This window comes from Sphaerodactylus townsendi, linkage group LG02 (genome assembly GCF_021028975.2).
Source record: "Sphaerodactylus townsendi isolate TG3544 linkage group LG02, MPM_Stown_v2.3, whole genome shotgun sequence".
In the NCBI taxonomy this organism is placed as follows: Eukaryota; Metazoa; Chordata; class Lepidosauria; order Squamata; family Sphaerodactylidae; genus Sphaerodactylus; species Sphaerodactylus townsendi.
Window position 1 is genome coordinate 104,414,109 of NC_059426.1, and position 18,290 is coordinate 104,432,398.

Consider the following 18,290-nt stretch of genomic DNA (forward strand, 5'->3'; position numbering starts at 1 on the left):
GAATTTTCCCATTCACCTCAAAGGAGAAACCACTCCATGTTTTTTTTTGCTACAGTAGCATTTGATTATATTTTATAAAATTAAACTGATAATTTTAATGAAACATTGAAACCCTGTATAATGTAGTGATTGGGGCATCAAACTAAGGCCCCTTCTGCACACGCAAAATAATGCGTTTTCAAACCACTTTCACAACTGTTTGCAAGTGGATTTTGCTATTCCGCACAGCTTCAAAGAGCACTGAAAGCAGTTTGAAAGTGCATTATTCTGCATGTGTGGAATGAGCCTGAGATCTAGGAAACCTAGATTTGAATCCATAGGAGCTTGCTGGGTGACTGGGCCAATCATACATACTCAGCCTAACCTATATCACAAGGCTGTTGTGAGAATAAAATGGAAAAGTGAAGAATGATGTAAATTGCTAAATCCCCATGGAGGAGAAAGATGGTTTTTAAATGTACATAAGTGAGTAAGTAAATAATAAACAAATATGGAATCCCTGTATTAAGATTAGCAAAATTTTAATAGAGGCATTTTTGATCATATATTTTCTATTGGCTTTTTAATTATTCATAATGAATTGATAATTACATTGATCACCTGTCATAACTTTTAAAAAAAAGAAAGATAATAAAATTAGTAAATCCCTCACAAGGGCTATAAACGTGTTAAAGGGTAATGAGTTATGACAGAATAGCATCAATTTCCAACCCTGTAGAAATTCCTTTAGAAGTCATAGTGTACATGAGTATTGAGAGAATGACTGGAAATCTATGTCCAAGGCCATTTCATGCGATATTATTTTCCATACAAGATGGTGGAGGCATTCTCAAACTGCAAGAGCTTACCAAGCCAGTTTGCTAGATCAGGCTGTCCCAGATAACTCCGTCTTAGGGAGGGTTTTTTTTCAGAACGTAAAAAGCAGGAGGAGAAAGAGTTAAGCACCCACTTTTGCCTGTCCCACTGCTTCCCTTAACATCATCCTCTCCCAGGGCTGTTTTTCTTTTTGGAAAGAAGATCATTGGGGTTCCCGTACACACATTGGCCCATAGTGTGCAGTCAGTATTGGATATAGGTCTGCTCATTCAAATGGAAATGTGGACCTCAAGGAGATCAGCGCTCTGATTAGTTATTGTGGAGGGATTTTTTGTATGTGAAATCACATTTCAGTATTTTTGAAAAATAGAGACATTGGAATGAGAACTCACAAAGATTCTGAAGAGTTCATTGCAATACCTATCACTACAATGAAGGGAATGCAAAAATAGAACGGCTCGGCTTACGTGTTTTATGTGGTAATCATTAAAAAGAAAGTGCAGTCCAGTTGCAATTAATCTGGATTTCCAGCCAAGCACTAGGAGTGGTTGTTTTCCAGAAACCTCTTTATATTACCTCAGTTGGCTCTTGCTAAATCACCTAAATGACATTTCCTGGTTAACTAGCATGATGGCCTTGATCAGCCTCACCTATGTGACTGCATTTTTAATAGATGCATCTGAAACATATACCTTTCGATTATATTTCTGTTTAATCAATATAAATATTTTGGAAGAATAATAAAAGGTGTTGGAGCAAAAATATCTCAGCTGCCATGATTACAGCTGGTGGCAATGGAGTCAATGACAGTTTGTCTGCAGCCCCACTTATCCAGCCTTATGTTACATTAGAAAATGTAGATAGGTCTGCTACCGAAAAAACAATCTAAGTGTGATACTTATAGGTGATGTTAGGCATTTTTAGCAGCATCTCATGTAGCATGACTGCTGGCTTCAAGCTGCTGTGTGGACTTGATTACTACCTGGAATGCCTATCCATCTGTATGTGTGGTAGAGGCCAGACTCTAAGTCAAGAGGTCTACTGTTTCTTTGAGAGGCACCTATAAGAAACATTTAGCTTCTTATACTAGCAATCCACATCAGATGTCAGCAGCATGGGGAATAAAGTACAAGAACCCAATTTCCCCTAGTAAAAACTGATATAAATTCACAGCCTATTTACATATTATCCCACCATGAAACTGTGGGTATGGATGAGAAGACACAGATGAGCATTCCAGGTATTCCAAATAACTTTTATGTTATTCAATATACTTCATGCGTCATATGAACTCAAGGCTTGTGCAAGAAAACTGATGCCACAATAAAGCTTTTGGTATTCTTGTTGCTCTAGATTGCAGGGCGTGTGATAGAGTGTGCTTAAATGGAGCTATAAAGCTGTAGTTAAGTCTCCACTGACCAAAGTGTATATTTGACCGCATTGTGTATTCTATCTCACATTAAAAAGCTTCACCAATAGGGAAAGCAGCTCAAGTGCACTTTTTGGTATCATGTGTGATAATCGTTGACTGTAGTAACTACTCTCTTCCAGTTACATTATTTTATTATGTACTGACTTCAAAGCAGTGAACCACCTGTAGCGTTAACAGCCTGGGCTGCATAGTGTCCCAAAGTCTTATTTCAAATACGTTTTACAGGCTTCATCAAGTTTTGCAAGAGTCAGTAAAATAGCAAAACCATATCTTTGAGTTTCAACGTAACAACAAAATGTTAAATTAAAAAATCCAAACAGCATGTATTTTTTCTGTAATGCTTAAACTGTTAATAAACCGAATGTGTCAAATTATAAACTCAAGGATAATAAATGATAATATACTTACTGATCATTAAATTGAAGTCAGAAGTAATTATAAGTTTACAGAATCAATGCATTCTTAAATTACCCCAGCTGGTTATATTTTAGAGGGTAAAAGAATTATGAACTGGGGTTTGAACAATAGGAGATAATACATTAAAATGTCCCTGGCTGAAGAAGGTGAGGAAAATACTTCATGAAAAAATGTTTCAAATTATTACCGTACATTAATCTAATGAAGTGTGGACATGCTTCAATTTTTAATTCATACGTTCTTACCGATGGGTTATAATTCTAAAACAACTATTAGCATGTATGACTGGTCAGATATCCAGTTTTTATTTTTGAGACCATACCGGTCACACGAACCGTATTTGTTAGTAGCATGTTGAACACTGACTCTTGTCTTCCTTCTCCATCCCAGCTACTCCACCTACAAAGCATCCACTAGTGTCCTCTTCTTCTTCTCTGGTTCTTATTTGAAGTCTTTAATAGACTCTCTAGGTACTTATTGTTTCTATGGAATAGTCGGACCATATCATGGTCTTTGTTATCCAAGACCCTAGGCAAAAAGAGAGAAGATTTCTGTGTCCTACGGGTTTTAAAACTCCTTCTGGGTCGGCCTTTCCCATTGATGGAGACGTACCAGAGTCTCTCAGCACTGGCTTTGCGTTTACTGCTAGCTCCGTTGGGCACAGTCCGGTACAGGCGTGAGGCATAAGTGTTGTAGCCCAGCTCATGGATCCTTTCCACAAATTCGCACTCAGCATTGTACGTCTCCTGTAAAGTAACAACAGTAGCTATCAGCTTCATTGATTCCAAGAGAAAATCAGCAGGAAGGTAGTGGTTCAAACCAATTGAAACATACAAAAGGAGGCACAGATTGGGGTCCACCATGCATGAAAAGCTCCACCTGCATTTCCAATGTGCATGGACACCTCTTAGAAAATATGCAGTTCAAATGTGCAACTGCTCCATGCAGAGTTTTCTCTCACTGTAAAAAAAAATTAAAGGCCACTGACCCCGAGTCAAAATAGATTATATTCAAGTCCACCATGTTTCAGAGGCTGGTCTCTCTCTCTCTGCATTTTCAAGGGCCAAATTGGCCACCAAGCTCTAAAATGGTGGTACATCTGCACAACAGACTTGGGGATGCAGTATCTTCCAGTCTTGCCCACTGTTGTCTAGCATGGTGCCCTGTCATGGCCTAACAGCTTGTACAATACCTAATACCTTAAATTACAAAAGGCTGGAAGAGAATGGTAGAGAACAAAGTCTACCCATGTCTACACTGTTATGCACACCATTTTAAAATCACATTGTCCAACACATGACCATGAAAACTGGAAATTTTCTCCTGTGAACTAATGAAGGCTCTCAGGTTCTCAGAATTGTTAATCTTGTGGCAAGAATGAATTGTGTCCTAAAAGGGATTGTGTCCTAAAAACATCAGCCACATTTGATAAACATCATTATACTAGATCAGAATCTGTGTTAAAAAGCAATCCTAAGGAGGCCTCCTCAAAGGGCTTACTCCCAGAAAAGTGTTCTGAGAATTGAACTGTAGGTATGCTGCAGAAAAATAAAATAGTAGTCTTGTGGCATCTTAATGAATAATAACGTTTTCTTTTTTAATTCTAGCAAAATCTAAAGGAATATTTTAAAAAACCAAAATATTCAGCCATGTCACTGTCAATAGTTCATACACCTCTGCATTGACTTCATGATGGTTTGTTGTTACACTGGACATAGTTCAGAGATCACTCATACTTCAATCACATAAAAATCCCATTACATTCATTACCTGTTGAGACAGAGCTAAATACTTAAAAGTCCGCTTACTTCTGTGAGATACAAGTGCAACTGACTACCTCTGGAGTGTGCCCAGTTCTTCTGGAAATGTATTCTTTTGCCTGATTTGCAGTTTCCACATATTTTGCTCCTCGTGTTTGCAGCTTGGATTTTCTGACACCCTAGAAACATGACTGCCACAACCCTGACATGTGAAAAAAGACTGTAGGCATATGTGGTATGGATGCAGCATGGTGTGAAATTTCTGGGAAATGATAGATGCATGGGATATTGAACTTTCAATATATCCAGAAATTTTTAAATAGAAGTATGTAGAAATAGTGTAGAAATGTACAGGGAACTGCTGCTCAATATATTCACAGAAGCAAGAACCAGTTTTGCATGGATGTTGGAAGGCTCAGTTATTAACCAATAAGCAAGAGTAGCTGTTAAAAGTGTGGGACACAATGAAGAGGACAAAATTGAAAGCACTACAAAATGCTATTCCATGTAGGGAAATAAGTTTTATAACCATAATGTATTATTTGGAATCAGAATTGATGTAATATGGTCTAGGTGTATGGAATGGATTGTCCAATTTTTTTAAATTCACCTAAAAAGTATTGGAACATGTTTTTATATGTGCTTTATTTTTTTTTAAAAAGGCTTTTAAACTAGAAGAAATTCTCAGTTAGCCCAGCAGAGGGAGTAAATGGGCTCTTTCTACACAGTCACAAAGGCCTGCACAAGAGATGGGCCCCAACTGGACCCTAAACTCCTCTTTATTCACCATATTAGTAAGTTCAGTTTCGCAAATCTCTCAGCTTTAAAGGATGAAATTACACTGCAAAACATCCATGCAAAAAAATTAATGAGGCAGTTGTGTGCAAACTAACTGAAGTGAAATACATATGCATAGCCTCATCTTAAGGTAGTCAGCCTCATCTTCAGATCTCAGTTAAATAAAGAAGTATGAAAAACAGAATGAGAGAAGTATTGGGGATCTAAGGAAACTTATTTCTTTTCAGCAAGAATTCTGGAGGGGGGATTTGTTTGGGTTTTGCAGATCATGTTGTACTTTGAATTGTACTTTTAATACTGTTAATCATTGTGAATCACCTTGGTCGATACTTCTCCCTATAAAAAGAAATTCAACATAGAAACATACAAATAGGAGAGCAAGAAATAGTCCTCCTAATCTGGAGTAGCAGAACTCCGTTATTATACCAAAGCAACAATCCTTACTCTTTGAAGAAGCCACTAGAAAATAATCAAACCTATGCAGAAGTAACAGTGATGATTCATTGGTTCAATATACAGCTCTCGAGGCTAATTCTCATTTCACTGCTAATTCAGGCCCTGACAGGTATCAAGTGCTACATTACTTTTTCATTGTGCCACTTCGGATTGCAGATCAGGATGTACCACAAATGCTTCCTTCCTGTGGAAAGCTAGCATGGCAAGGAAAAAAGATTTCGCTTTATGTCCTCTGTTCTGTTTTGGGATTTCATGAACAGAAAGCAAGGAGGTATGCTTTAGTATAAACCCTTTTGTTCAGCTTAAAATCAGGTGAATGGACTAGAGCAGATATTACTTCTGCATCGTCACAATGCTATGAGCTAGTATGTTGGGTTTTTTTCAAACTGAAGTTGTATCAGGGATCAATAAGAAAACTGAAGAGGAATTTTTAAGTGAATTTTAAAATTCAAGGTCTGTTACCCTCTGCTGAACACATGTAAATTGTCTTTGCTCAAGTGAAAATATGACCTTAAGACACTAATCATTTCTTCTATAATGTAATGAAGTCATATTAGTAAGGAAGATACAATGCATTGAAAGCCCTCCCATCATGTCCTGTTCTCCAGCAACAAGTCAGAATGAATGAAGAAGGTCCCTAAAAAAGATGTTGGATGTGGCATGAGGCATGAGGCATGAGGCGGGGCTGTGCTGGCATTGCATCATGGTCCATGTGCAGTTTAGCAATTGATTTGTCCCTGCCTGCCTTATAGATGGGTGATGGACAAGCCTGGGCTTAATTCCAAAGGAGACTCAATTATCTGGTCCCCCCCAAACCCCCACCCTCACATAGGTGAACCCAGTGGTGGGATTCAGCAGGTTCACACAACTTTGGCAGAACCAGTTGTTAAAATGGTGCTTGTAAACAATCAGTTGTTAAATTATTTGAATCGCACAACCAGAACCAGTTGTTAAATTATTTGAATTCCACCACTGGGTGAACCCAACATCTAGGTTTATATACCTCAACTTGTCAGCCATGTGTCCAAATTAAAAGAGTTACAGTATGTAAGCAACATAAGTGCAGACAACAGTGATATCAACAAATGACTAGAAATTATACCTAGAAAGCGAAGACACATTGCATACCTTCGTGACTGTCTCACCACATATGTCCCAGGTAGGCCTCTGCGTTCTGCGGAGGCTAACTTACTGACAGTCCCCCACCCCTCCATGATGCAGCTGGCCTCTACCCGGGCCAGGGTCTTTACGGCCCCAGCCTGATGGAACACTCTTCCATCAGTTGTTCGGGCCCTGCGGGACCTTAGTGAATTCAGCAGAGCATGCAAAACCGAATTGTTCCACCGGGACGTTGGGGGGGCTGGCCGCGGATTGCTTGCCCCCTCTGATGCCCCTGCACCACTTGTTATGCCATCTCCAGCACTGCTAATGTAATATCTTATCTGGCACTGCCGGCCCCCTCCCGACCTTGGGATTGGGCACCATCAACAAAATTGGGATCAATTAATGAAGGTTATGTTAATGCTGCTGTGTTTTAAGGGTTTCAATATCACAAGTACTCTCTTTCTTATTTATTATATATTGTAGTTTTATGCATTGTTTTATGCATACACCACCCAGAACCCTTAATAATAATAATAATAATAATAATAATAATAATAATAATAATAATAATAATAATAATGATGATGATGATGATGATGATGATGATGATAATTTATACATTTTGCTTCTGTGTAACAGAGTGGCCAACAACTATACCTTACATTTAAGAAAAATACAGATTTCCCAGTGTGGTGTTTTCACTTATCTCTACATAAGTGGAAGACTGTGTTTGCCTTCAAATAATTATCTGGAAGACATGTGCCAGAAAGGACAAACCTAGGAAAGAAACTGAGCATTTCAATGAAGATTTTCAATTGCTTAAAATTGTTTTTAGTTTATTAGTCATTTTCCAATGACCTCTTAAATAAATAATTTAATATATTTAAATTAATTTGCATATTGCTAACACTTTACCGTCAAGCTGGTGAAGAACAGAGATACCTTACCATTTAATCTATTGTAGTTTTTACTTCTTATTACATAGCAATGCAATCTAAAACATTTTTCCTTCTTTATTATGGTAGCATTAGAACAAATATAGCCTCATAATAGAAAAAAGTGCCTTATAATCAAAAATGTGGCCCTCAGCAATGAATTGTCTAACACCTAACCCTAAAAGTGCTAGCAGTCTACAAAAGGTTATGCCATAATAAACCTGTTGCCAGAACTCCTAACTCCAATTCTAGGTAGAGAGATGGAATATTCTAAGTCAGAAAATATCTCACAGCCCATTTTAACCCATTCCTGATCAGAAACTAAATTGGAACTCTTGAAGAAAGGGTGAGATCAAAATAGCAAGGATGTTCAAATGGATGAAAGCTGCCATCCATGTTCATGGCCAGGTCTTGGCTCAGGGAATTTACTGAGAGGCAACTGTAATGGACATTCTCTTCTATCTGCTGCTCTAGATAAAAAGGTTTCTCTCCCTTTTCCCCCTGTTTGGCCCCCGCTCCTCAAGCACTTTAATATATTCCTTCAAATACTACAAGTTATGGAATAGTGAAAGGTACAGAGAAGCATTGCTTATTGTCAGTGAAATATTTGCTCAAATACTTAGTAATGGACAGAAGTGGTACATGGGATGGAGGCTTATATCCAATGTACTATAAAGCCAGATCGAAGTGCAGAAGCATTAATTGCAAAGAATTGGGAAAAAGCTTTGTTTAATTTACACATTCTTTTGGTCTATTAACAGCTGCCTCATCTCTGGCATTAGCTCCCAACTGCAATGACTTCACACATGCTGAGAGCCCATTCATTACCTTGCGCAAGTGGGACTCCCATCAACATCCCTGGGAGACTTTTTTTTCCTTGTGAAAAGCTTCCTAATCGCACTGTCAACAGTAGATTTCCTTCGTTCTTGACACTTAACTCACCCGAAGGAATTACTTATCATCTCTAAATTTATCTCTACATGTTCAAATGCACATGCCAAAAGCGTTTTCCAGTATCATCTCTCTCCCACTCTGATATGCAATCTGGATTATCTGGTGTGGCGGAGGGGCTACATGCATTAAAGGAAAACAAGCATACCTCCCACTTACCATTATGCTCCATAGCTGGGCCGCTTAATCCCTCCCTCAAATCAAACCCAAAGGAATATTTTTGTTCTCTGTCCATGTTTATACATGGCCACCAGCATTTGGGTCCTCAGATTACAATGGTGTTCAAATCCCCATTGAAAATGATTGGCACTCAAGTGGAGGATGCTTCAACTTCCTTGCCATAGTTAAAATGCTTCTGTCTTAAACAGCACTTACTGAAGCATAAAGTCGGCCTCTTTTGTTCATGGCCAGGTATCTGCCAGAGAAACAGCCTTTGATAGCAACAATTCCAACATCCACTGCGGTTATCTCTAGAATGCCTGAAACAGAAAAGTGAGGATTAATTTTTACATATGAAAAGATCCATGCACATCACCACCATCTTCTTCATTATGATTACATTTTCACGTATTGAAGCAACACATTGGAAATACACTCACTTGATTTCAGTGGGACAGTTTCCATGTATTTGCCCCTGTTCAGTGGATTGAGTATTCCCCCAGAAGCTTGGGAGCAGACACAAATTGCACATATCAAGCAGTCCCAGCACTGTTTCAGCCAGAGCAGTCAAAAGCTTTGTACATCTGCTGGATCCACGTGGAGCTTGGGATGCCAGCCAATTAGTTTAAGATTGGCATGCCAGTGTGCAAAATGGTCACTCTCCATTTCATCACCCCCTCCCCCTCAGTTTATCAAGTTGACTATTCCGGTTCCCATGTAATAAATAAGGAAATGAGGTCAAGCATAGCCTGCTCAAGGCTATGAGTTCAGAACTAAGCAAAAATTTCAAACCCAGGTCTCCTAGGGCTTGGTGGTTTCTGTTTTCAAGTTGTTGACATGAAAGTGTCTAAATGTGACATCCAAAACTATCTAAACGCAAATTCCATCTAAAAACACAACACCATAGGACTAGTATTTACTAAACTCATAATCCAATTATGATCCTCAGAAAAGACAACACAAGCATATGGGAGCTGTTTGACGCAAACTCTTAACTAGTAAATCCCCAGCTGTTTGATTAAGATTGAACTGCTTGGAGAAAGAAAGATCTGACATTGAACTAGAGGCTCACCTAATCCTATATGTCTATAAAAAGTTTAAATCCCCTTTAATGCCTTTCTTAGGGGCACAAGAGTGCTTGACTTATTGAAACAAACCACAAAGCTGCCCATTTCAACACAATGCTCTTGCTGAGGTCTTCAGAGAGCAAAATGGAGCAAGACAAGTGGTCTCATCTTAGAGCCATGTATGGAACCATGAAAGGAGGCTGTCATTTTAAAAGTCAGCAGCATAGCCCTTGGGGAAGAACAATATGGCCTGTCTGAGCCACAATCAAAGGGAGGAAATATTTCAGTAACTATCAACCATCTCCTTGCCCAGACTAGGGAAACAAGAAAGGCAAGGATGTGGGAAAGGCTGTTTCACACATTAAAAGGCAACAAACTTGGGTTTGCCATCAAGTATACTCTGAAGAGAGATCCACGGGCAATCCCACTTTTCCAATAAGTATAAATATACATTAATGCATTTTGCTTTAATTGATTTTTTAAATTTTATCTACTTCTTTCCCACTGCTTTTAAACACAAAGCTGTCAGAATAAAAAATCACACAAATTAGAATCCCACCATGAGACATATTTTCAAACACTTTGGTGCACCCACATTTTATCACTTTTAGGCAAACCCTAAAAAAGGTAGATATCTATTTAAAAATTATGAAGATCGCTTATGTCCAAGAAAATAAAACATCTAAGAGATGCTAAAGGAACGAATATTATAGGTGCATATTTTTGATCCGAGCTTCAGATTTTGAAATAAGCATCTCGGTTTCTCTTGAATAATAATGGTGGCATTTTTTATTATAGGTGAAGTATCTCACAAGGAAATATTTTTGATTAAACCTTCTGTGGATTAAGGTTTGCGCTTAGAAAAGGTGATACCTTCTCATTTGGATACAGCCCAAAGAGTAGGAAATGTATGCTGGAGTCACTTTAAAACTGACATGGCTCATTCACACATGCATGTCTATCACTTAGCATGCCATTGTACGAAGATATGACTTTACAGTTCTCAGTCAAATGTGTGAACTGCTGCCATTCTACTTTTTTTTAAAGCAATATGAAAGCTTTTGTTTTGATAATTGTTCTGCACATGCAAGTCATCACTAGCTTTTAAATGTGCATTTGTGAATTCACAAAAAGTTAGCAAATTTATCAAAAGTTAATGTTGAAACTCTTCCTCTCTACTTTCTATGCTAGTCACGACTGGCATCATGCCTGATTTAGTAGGCTTCCATGAAGATAGATAGTTAGATTTATGCACTAATTCCAACATGTAAGTTAAGACAATATTCATAATGTTTCCAGAAGATCTCCCGCCCAGGCACTGATTAGGTATAGCTTTATTGAGCTTGCTTCTAGGGACCATTCAAGGCCTACAAACAGACCAGCTACCTTTATGTCTTGGAGCAAAAGGATTAGGCTGGGTGACTCTCCTTCAGTATAATTCCATGACTTCTCTCATTCCTAAAGAAGCTCAAATGTGATGTAAAATAGAAATTATAAGATTCATGGAAAACTTGATTGACTGGACTAGAAGAATGCTTTAATTCACTGTATATCTATTCTGAGATCAGTCTCAGGGAATTAATTGTTTGTTCGTCTCAGAAAGATTGTTTCCTCCCACTGCATCTTTAGGAACTTTAGTATCACCTTCATATGCTGAATACAAGAGCTGATGGGTGTATGTAGCTTAGCTGTTATCTCATAGACCCAACGCTCAGCTCTTTTAAGTCCTGTTAGTTACAGTAAGATGTAAAAGGGCATAAATTTTGCTTAGTCATGCCCTTGGTGACTTCTCAATTGATGATTTGCAGTTTACAACATTAACAGTTTCTGGTTTTTGGTGATCAACATGATGGGTGATCGAAAGACCTGCCTATGATAGATGTATGGCATATTTACATAATGGCAGTGATCAAGCAATGGATGTAGATACTTGAACTCATACCAATCTCTGTTCTCCTTGTACTGGGGAATTCACAATGTATTGAATATGGCCAGTCTATATCTGATTTGCAACACTATTATGCTGCTGACAGGCTTGGTTTCTTTCCCATGTTTGTTGTTATTTTCTGAGCCAATTTGAAAAGAGGCAGAAGTAATTTCCTCTGCCATAAATACTCTCAAATCCTCAAACAAGGTTAATAGTGGGAGAAGAGAGAGCAGAAAACCAAATAAACAGACTGAAGTGTTAAAGTCACTCTGAAATGTTATTTACAAAAACCTTGGATGGTTCTAGTGGTATCTCTCCCCACTCCCACCTAGTGCTGAATTCCAGCATGGTGTGAAGAAAGATACCTCCAGGCCAGTAAGCCCTGGGAAGTGAAAGCCTGGCACACCTTCATCAAGTCAGACAGATCAAGAGACAGCCACCACATTATCCTCCTCCTCCTCCTCTGTAAAATTAGAGGAGCTGTTTGTCCTCTCAGTGATGCTCCAAGTGTAGGGATGCATTCCAGGAAGAATGGAGGCATGCAGAGCAGTACTGATGCTGAGTCCTGGAAAGATTGCAAAGGGGCAGAAGAGCCAGGCACACCAAGGGGATGTCCTTTGGGCTCTGCCCTCCCCTTCTTATGGAGGGAGGCAAACCTGAAAAGATGCTTCACTTTGAATCCTTGGCAAAGCTCTTTTGTCCCTTTGGCATTCTATCAAAACCATTGGGGAAAATAAACTGGGGGGTGTTTGTGTGTATGTTGTTGTTATTAATTAGATTTCATAGACCGCCCAACCCCCGAAGGGAGGGAGTAAGTTTAGCAACTAATTTCCAATCAGGCACTTATACCAACCTCCACTGAGCATTACCTGGAGATGAAAGAGAACAAGATCCCATGGATCTGGGGCACCACAGCCCCCCACCTCAAGCTTTCTTTCCCATCTATTTGTATGTTTCAGCCAAAGGGAAAAGGGAAAATTGAGGGAGTGACCTGGGACTATTCAAAAGCAACTAAGAGAATTTTACCATGTTTACTCAGGAATAAGTTGCACTCTACTCAACAAGGCTTACTCTCAGGTAAATATTCAGAGGACTGCACTGTCATATTCAGTCAACATGGTCACAGTTCTGATACTCCATGCTCTGATTGTGCGGCATTAAATTACCCTGGAGAAGATTGGAACCTTCGTAAGTCAGAAGGATGTTGTCAGTCAGTTTTAAGTGCCAGGCTGCTCAGCAAAAACGACAATGCTTTGTAGGTTACAATGTCCTTAGCAGTTACTGCCTCACCTGGGGAGGGGAGGGGAGGGGAGGGGGGGTGTAAAAAGAAACATGCCCGATCCTAAAACAGAGAAGGTCCAAAGACTGGATCTGCCAGCCTGGCATCCTGTCAGTTGTCCTACCACAAGAGTTTGGATTTACATCCCACCTTTCTCTCCCATAAGAAGATTCAAAGGGGTTTACAAGCTCCTTTCCCTTCCTCTTCCCACAACAGAAACCATGTGAGGTAGGTGGGGTGGAGAGAGTTCGGAAAAACTGTGACTAGCCCAAGGTAGTCATGAGTAGGAGCACAGAAATAAATATGGTCCACCAGGCAAGAGTCTGCCACTCATGTGAAGGAGGCAAACCCAGTTCTCTAGATTAGAGTCCACTGCTCTTGACCACTGCTCCAAGCTGACTCTCATCTAGCTGTGACTGTCTTGCGTGTGGTCAGTGACATTCCTCTTCAGCACTGTTTTGTTCCTCTTTGGTCCAGCACTTATTCATCTTAGGACCCCATCTCCCTTGAGCCATTCAGTAAGCGCTATCAATCATTCTTTAGTATGTTTTGGCTCCATCCCTGATTTGAAGGGTCACATTTTTTTTGCTATATATTTAATAGTAATACTAGTATTGGTGTTTCCTGTGTGTTTTGTTTAAAGGACAGGACAATTTCCCTGTCTCAAAATGAAAAATCGCTATGTGTGGAGACAAGAGACATTTCCAGGGCCAGAGCACCCATGTTTATTTATTAATTCATCCATTTATTTATTAACACCCATCCACCCCCGAAAGTATTTGTTTCTTCAGGTGTTCCAGGGTTGAAAAGGAGGTTCTGGAGCCCAGTCCTGAAGAACCCAGTCTAAAAGCTGGGCTGGTGAGAAGAAATCCGTTTCACTTTAATCAATCAGACAGGCTGGTCAGGGCTGAGGCAAAAGAGCATCTAAGAAGGGATACTTCAAGGTGAGTGAGGCCCCCAAAGAGCCATCTCACGTGCCCCCCCCCCCCAGGAACAGGCTGAATATCTTGGAGTGAAACTGGGCGCCAGGCCAGTGTTGGGCCTGATCTGTTCCGCTGTTCTGCGGGGTTTCTTTTGGGGGGGCGGGGGGAAGAAACTGTAAACCACCTGGAGCGTCCTCGAACAGAAAGGCAAAAGTGCCAAATTAAAGACATCTCTGCTTAAGGCAGCCCAGCGAAGCAAGAAAAGACTTCCTCCGAGTGAGGTCCCACTGAAATCAATGAGCCGTCCGGGGGGGGGGGGGGGGGCGGGGGTCGGGCCGGGGAGAAGCCGAGCCGACGGCGCTACTTACTGAAGACGCTGTTCTTCTCCAAGGTGCCGTTGATCCGCCCATTGGCGTGGATCTGGAGGTGATACTTGGTGGCGCAGAAGAGCTTCCTGCGGCGAGGCGCTCCTCCGAGATGCTCGTAAACGCCGCCGCGCCCGCCGGCATCCCTGCGCCAGCGCGGGTCACACAGCGGTCCTGGGCGGGCGCAGGCGGCGGGCTCCCCGACGGGCTCCTCGGCAGCTGCGGCCGGTCCGGGCGCCTGCAGGACACTCAGCAGGACGAGCCAGAGGGTCACCATTGTGGCATGACGACCCTGGGGCGCGCAGCAAGGCCGGACGCAGCGCCCGTCAGACGGGGCCGGCCTGGAGCAGCCCGCGGCCTCCGCGAAGGATGCGCCGGGTGCAGCCGGCAGGCATGGCCAGGAGGAGAGGCCGGGGGGCGGCCGGCGGCAGTTGCGCCGGGGCGGCTGGAAAGCCGGTGAAGTGAATAGACGTCGAAGGAGGCAGGAGAGGAGGCCCAGCCGGTGGCACGAGGCGGAGCTGTCGGGATCAGGGGACTCCTCGGGTCTCAGCCAGCCAGACTGCACGGCAGGCAGCGAGAGGCACACAGAGAGACGGGGGGTGGGGGTGGAGGGCGAAGGAGAAGGAGAAGGGGGGCAACCGGGGGCACGGCAGCGCAGCCAGAGAAGCCGGGGGGGGGGGGTCGCTGATCGACAGAACGTGGGGGGAGGGAGCCTCCTGCCCCAACGGGCCCATCTGCAACCAACTGATGGAGAGCCCAGGAGGGAAAGGTCGCCGTTTCATGGATACCCTGAATAAAATTGCGCAGCGCATACGGGGAGCGCACTAGGGGGCCTTTTGCGGACAACCGCATATCTCTCTCTCTCTCTCTCTCTCTCTCTCACACACACACACACACACACACACACACACACACACACACACACACACTCCGGGTGCCTGCCTGGATGGCCGAGCCGAGGCTGAGCCAAGCGCCCCTTGAGCATGCCAAGGGAAGCCCTCCCGAAAGAACGAGGGTCCTGGGAGCTCTGGGCTTCGGCTTAGCTTCGCCAGCTCCGGGAGAGTTTTATGACCCAGCTCAACGTGGCGGTGCCGGAGCGAGGAGATCCCCGTTCAGCCTCTCTCCCATCGAGCGCAGGTGAGGCCAGCCCTGGTTGCTCTCCGGCGGCCCGCTGGGCTCAGGCTCCGCAGGCTTCTTGCGCCTTTGGCTTTGCTTTGTCTTAAAATCACCTCGTAAAGTCTTCAAGCCAAAAGAAAAGCAACCGGATCATGCCGCGAAATGCTTTCAGTTGACTGCATACAACACACGTGAATAATAAAGCCCGCTGCGGGGCCGGGAATACCTGGGTCATTGGTATGAATGGCTAGCGCCCGAGAGCCCGGCTTGGAAATGTGTAAGGCTGCTCAGTCCGCACTGTCACTGGAGTCACTCCGTGGGAATGACTCCCGAGTAAAGGACCTCGAAAGAAACCTCGGGCTACAGTTGGCTGTATGGGATCCCCCCCCCCCCCAAAGAAAGTTAATATTTTGGAAACTCAGAATACTGAAAGAGATGATGGGAGCAGGGGTTGGATTCCTCAACGGAAGCAACAGGAACATGTCTTTGTCCTCAGCCGTTTGTCCCTGTGCAGACGGCTCCTATTATGCACGCTTACTCGAAAGCAAGTTCAATAGGATTTCCGGCAACTGGGTAAACTGAGCCCCAGATCGCAATCTGAGATGAATCGGCCCCTTGACTGAAAGGCACCCCCATCACTGAATCATGGAAGGAAAGAAGGTGTGGAGACCTCCTGCCCCCACCCCTTCACACCTCCCAGGGCCACCTTCCGTTGGACTGCCTCTCGCCCAGAACACAACCAGTTAGGACGGGGGAAATAGCTGCACAATCCCGTTTACCACTTTTTTTTAAAGATCTTATTAGAGAATTGTTTGCTCATAGACGTCTTTTATCTTAAATCAATCGATGCCCCATTGATTGTGGACAGGTCTGAGAAGTGGTGAGATCCTTCAGGATTAACTTGGGTGGGTCCTGCGCAAAGTGAATCAAAAGACACGCACACACCACCCTGCCTTGTTTTTGCTTTGTTGCGTAGAGGGAAAAAAAAGGTTGTACGGGCAGCAAAAGAAGTATGCAAAGCACCCCAAAGTAGGATGCCCAGTCTGAGAGGGATGCCGTCCGGATAGCCTGACAGGGGGGGCGCTCCATAAGTCAGCACCCGCCACCCCCACTTCTAGCCTGGCAATGTATGAATCATGTCCGACCCTTCGCCCATAATCGGCCCGGGCTCCCCGTGAAATCGACGACGTTCCTTCTTCGCCCTGTAGGACTCGTCTCCCCCCCCCCCCCCCCGCAGCCCACAATCTAGCCTTAAAAGTAAACTCCAAGCCGAGGGGGAGGAAGACTCAATACCTTAATGACTTGGGCCCAAATTGCTTCCATCTTGATCGCATTGTGGTTCGCGTTTTCACCATTAGCACCACCCCCTCCCCCCTCCATCTTTCCGCCTTGGGCATCGACCAGAGAGACAGGCTCTCCCCAGCAGCCCCCCACCCCCACCCCCACCCCCACCCCCACTTCAGGCTTCCTTGTAAACGGAAACGACTCTGACCTCTGGGGAAATATCAAAGGGCTAGCTGCCTGGGCTCACCAGTGACTCGCCAGGGGCCTTCAGGCGCTCCTGCCCTAGCCAGACAAGCATCTCGCCCAGCAACTGGGAGCCCACTTTCCTGCACTGGAAGTTGTCTGGGGACCGCGGCTAAAAACCACCCAGGGCCCTTTGATGTGGTCGAATTCGAACCGAGGGCGGGACGTCAGATGTGGTCGGGCGATGCTTTCTGGAAATATTTTTTAATTATGGCCCCAAGCGCTCGGTGCCCCCAAAGCATTAATCAGCGAGCCCTCGGAGTCTGGTCCTCAGTGTGGACGAGGGGGCGGCGGCGGGAGTCAAGCTGGCCAGAGCCGGCACTGCAGCGCTCTGCGGACGCCCCTGCGGCAACCTGCCACGGGGAGCAGAACCTGCCGCTGAGATGCGCCGCCGGGACTCGGAAACCAGAGCCCAGCGTGGCCGGCGAGGGTGCCAGGGAGGGTCTCACCTTCCCCCGACCTCGTTTCTTGCTCCCAAACGAAGTAAACTCCCCTCGGTTTCAAGGGTAACTACTTCCAAGGGAAATATGCAGACAGTCACCGGCAAGGTCGTGGCAGGTTCCTTGCGAGGCGATCCTTAGCATAGAGGCGGTGTGGCCTCAGCCGCCCCGCGGTCTACCCGGTTCTCCTCCCCTCCAGCGGGCCAGGCTGTGAGCGGCCCGAGGGGATCCCCGAAGCAGAGCTGGATCGCATGAGCTCTCTGCGCTACACGGGCTGGTTCCTCGAGAGATCACCCCAGGCAGAGGCTATCCATCGGTCCACAGACCCGCAAGAGCAACTTGAGGCAAAGGGACCAAGAAGTCCCTCTGAGCACAGCCGGGCTGAGGACTGGGGGACCCGCGCAGGAAGGGGGGTGCCGACCCGACGGGGCTTCGAATCCCTGGGCGTCTCTCCTTTTGGGCAAGCTTCTAAGGCACCCGGAGCGAGACTTAGCCGCGGGGACACCAGCAAGGGCAGAAACAGCAACCGTCTCCCCAGCCCCCTCCCCGGCTCAGAGAGAAGTTGCATTGCAGCTCTGCTTCGCCAGGTCCTGCTCTGGTCCCGCCCCCGCCCGTTGCCCGGCTTCGAGAATGCCCGCCCCCCCCCCCTTCCCACCCTGGCTGCCGCCGCATTTCAGCCTCCTGGTGGGTGATTTACAAGAGGCGCGGGGAAAGCCTCCGCAGAGAAGGAAGCAACAATTTGTAGAGCAATAAATGTCCGGGGGGGAAGGTGGAGCCCATGGGAGGAAAGAGTCGCCCTCCCTGCCGCAATTAAGCCC

General features: G+C 44.3%; 1 protein-coding gene across 1 annotated transcript; it reads right to left on the reverse strand.

The window, feature by feature from the left end:
• Positions 1–504: 504 nt before the first annotated feature.
• Positions 505–14,933, reverse strand: FGF3 (fibroblast growth factor 3). The gene is made up of 3 exons (XM_048485742.1): positions 14,393–14,933; positions 9,045–9,148; positions 505–3,411 (listed from the first exon to the last, which is right to left on the reverse strand). The coding sequence occupies exons 1-3, from the start codon at positions 14,664–14,666 to the stop codon at positions 3,079–3,081; spliced, it is 711 nt and encodes a 236-aa protein (XP_048341699.1). The 5' UTR covers positions 14,667–14,933; the 3' UTR covers positions 505–3,078.
• Positions 14,934–18,290: the final 3,357 nt, after the last annotated feature.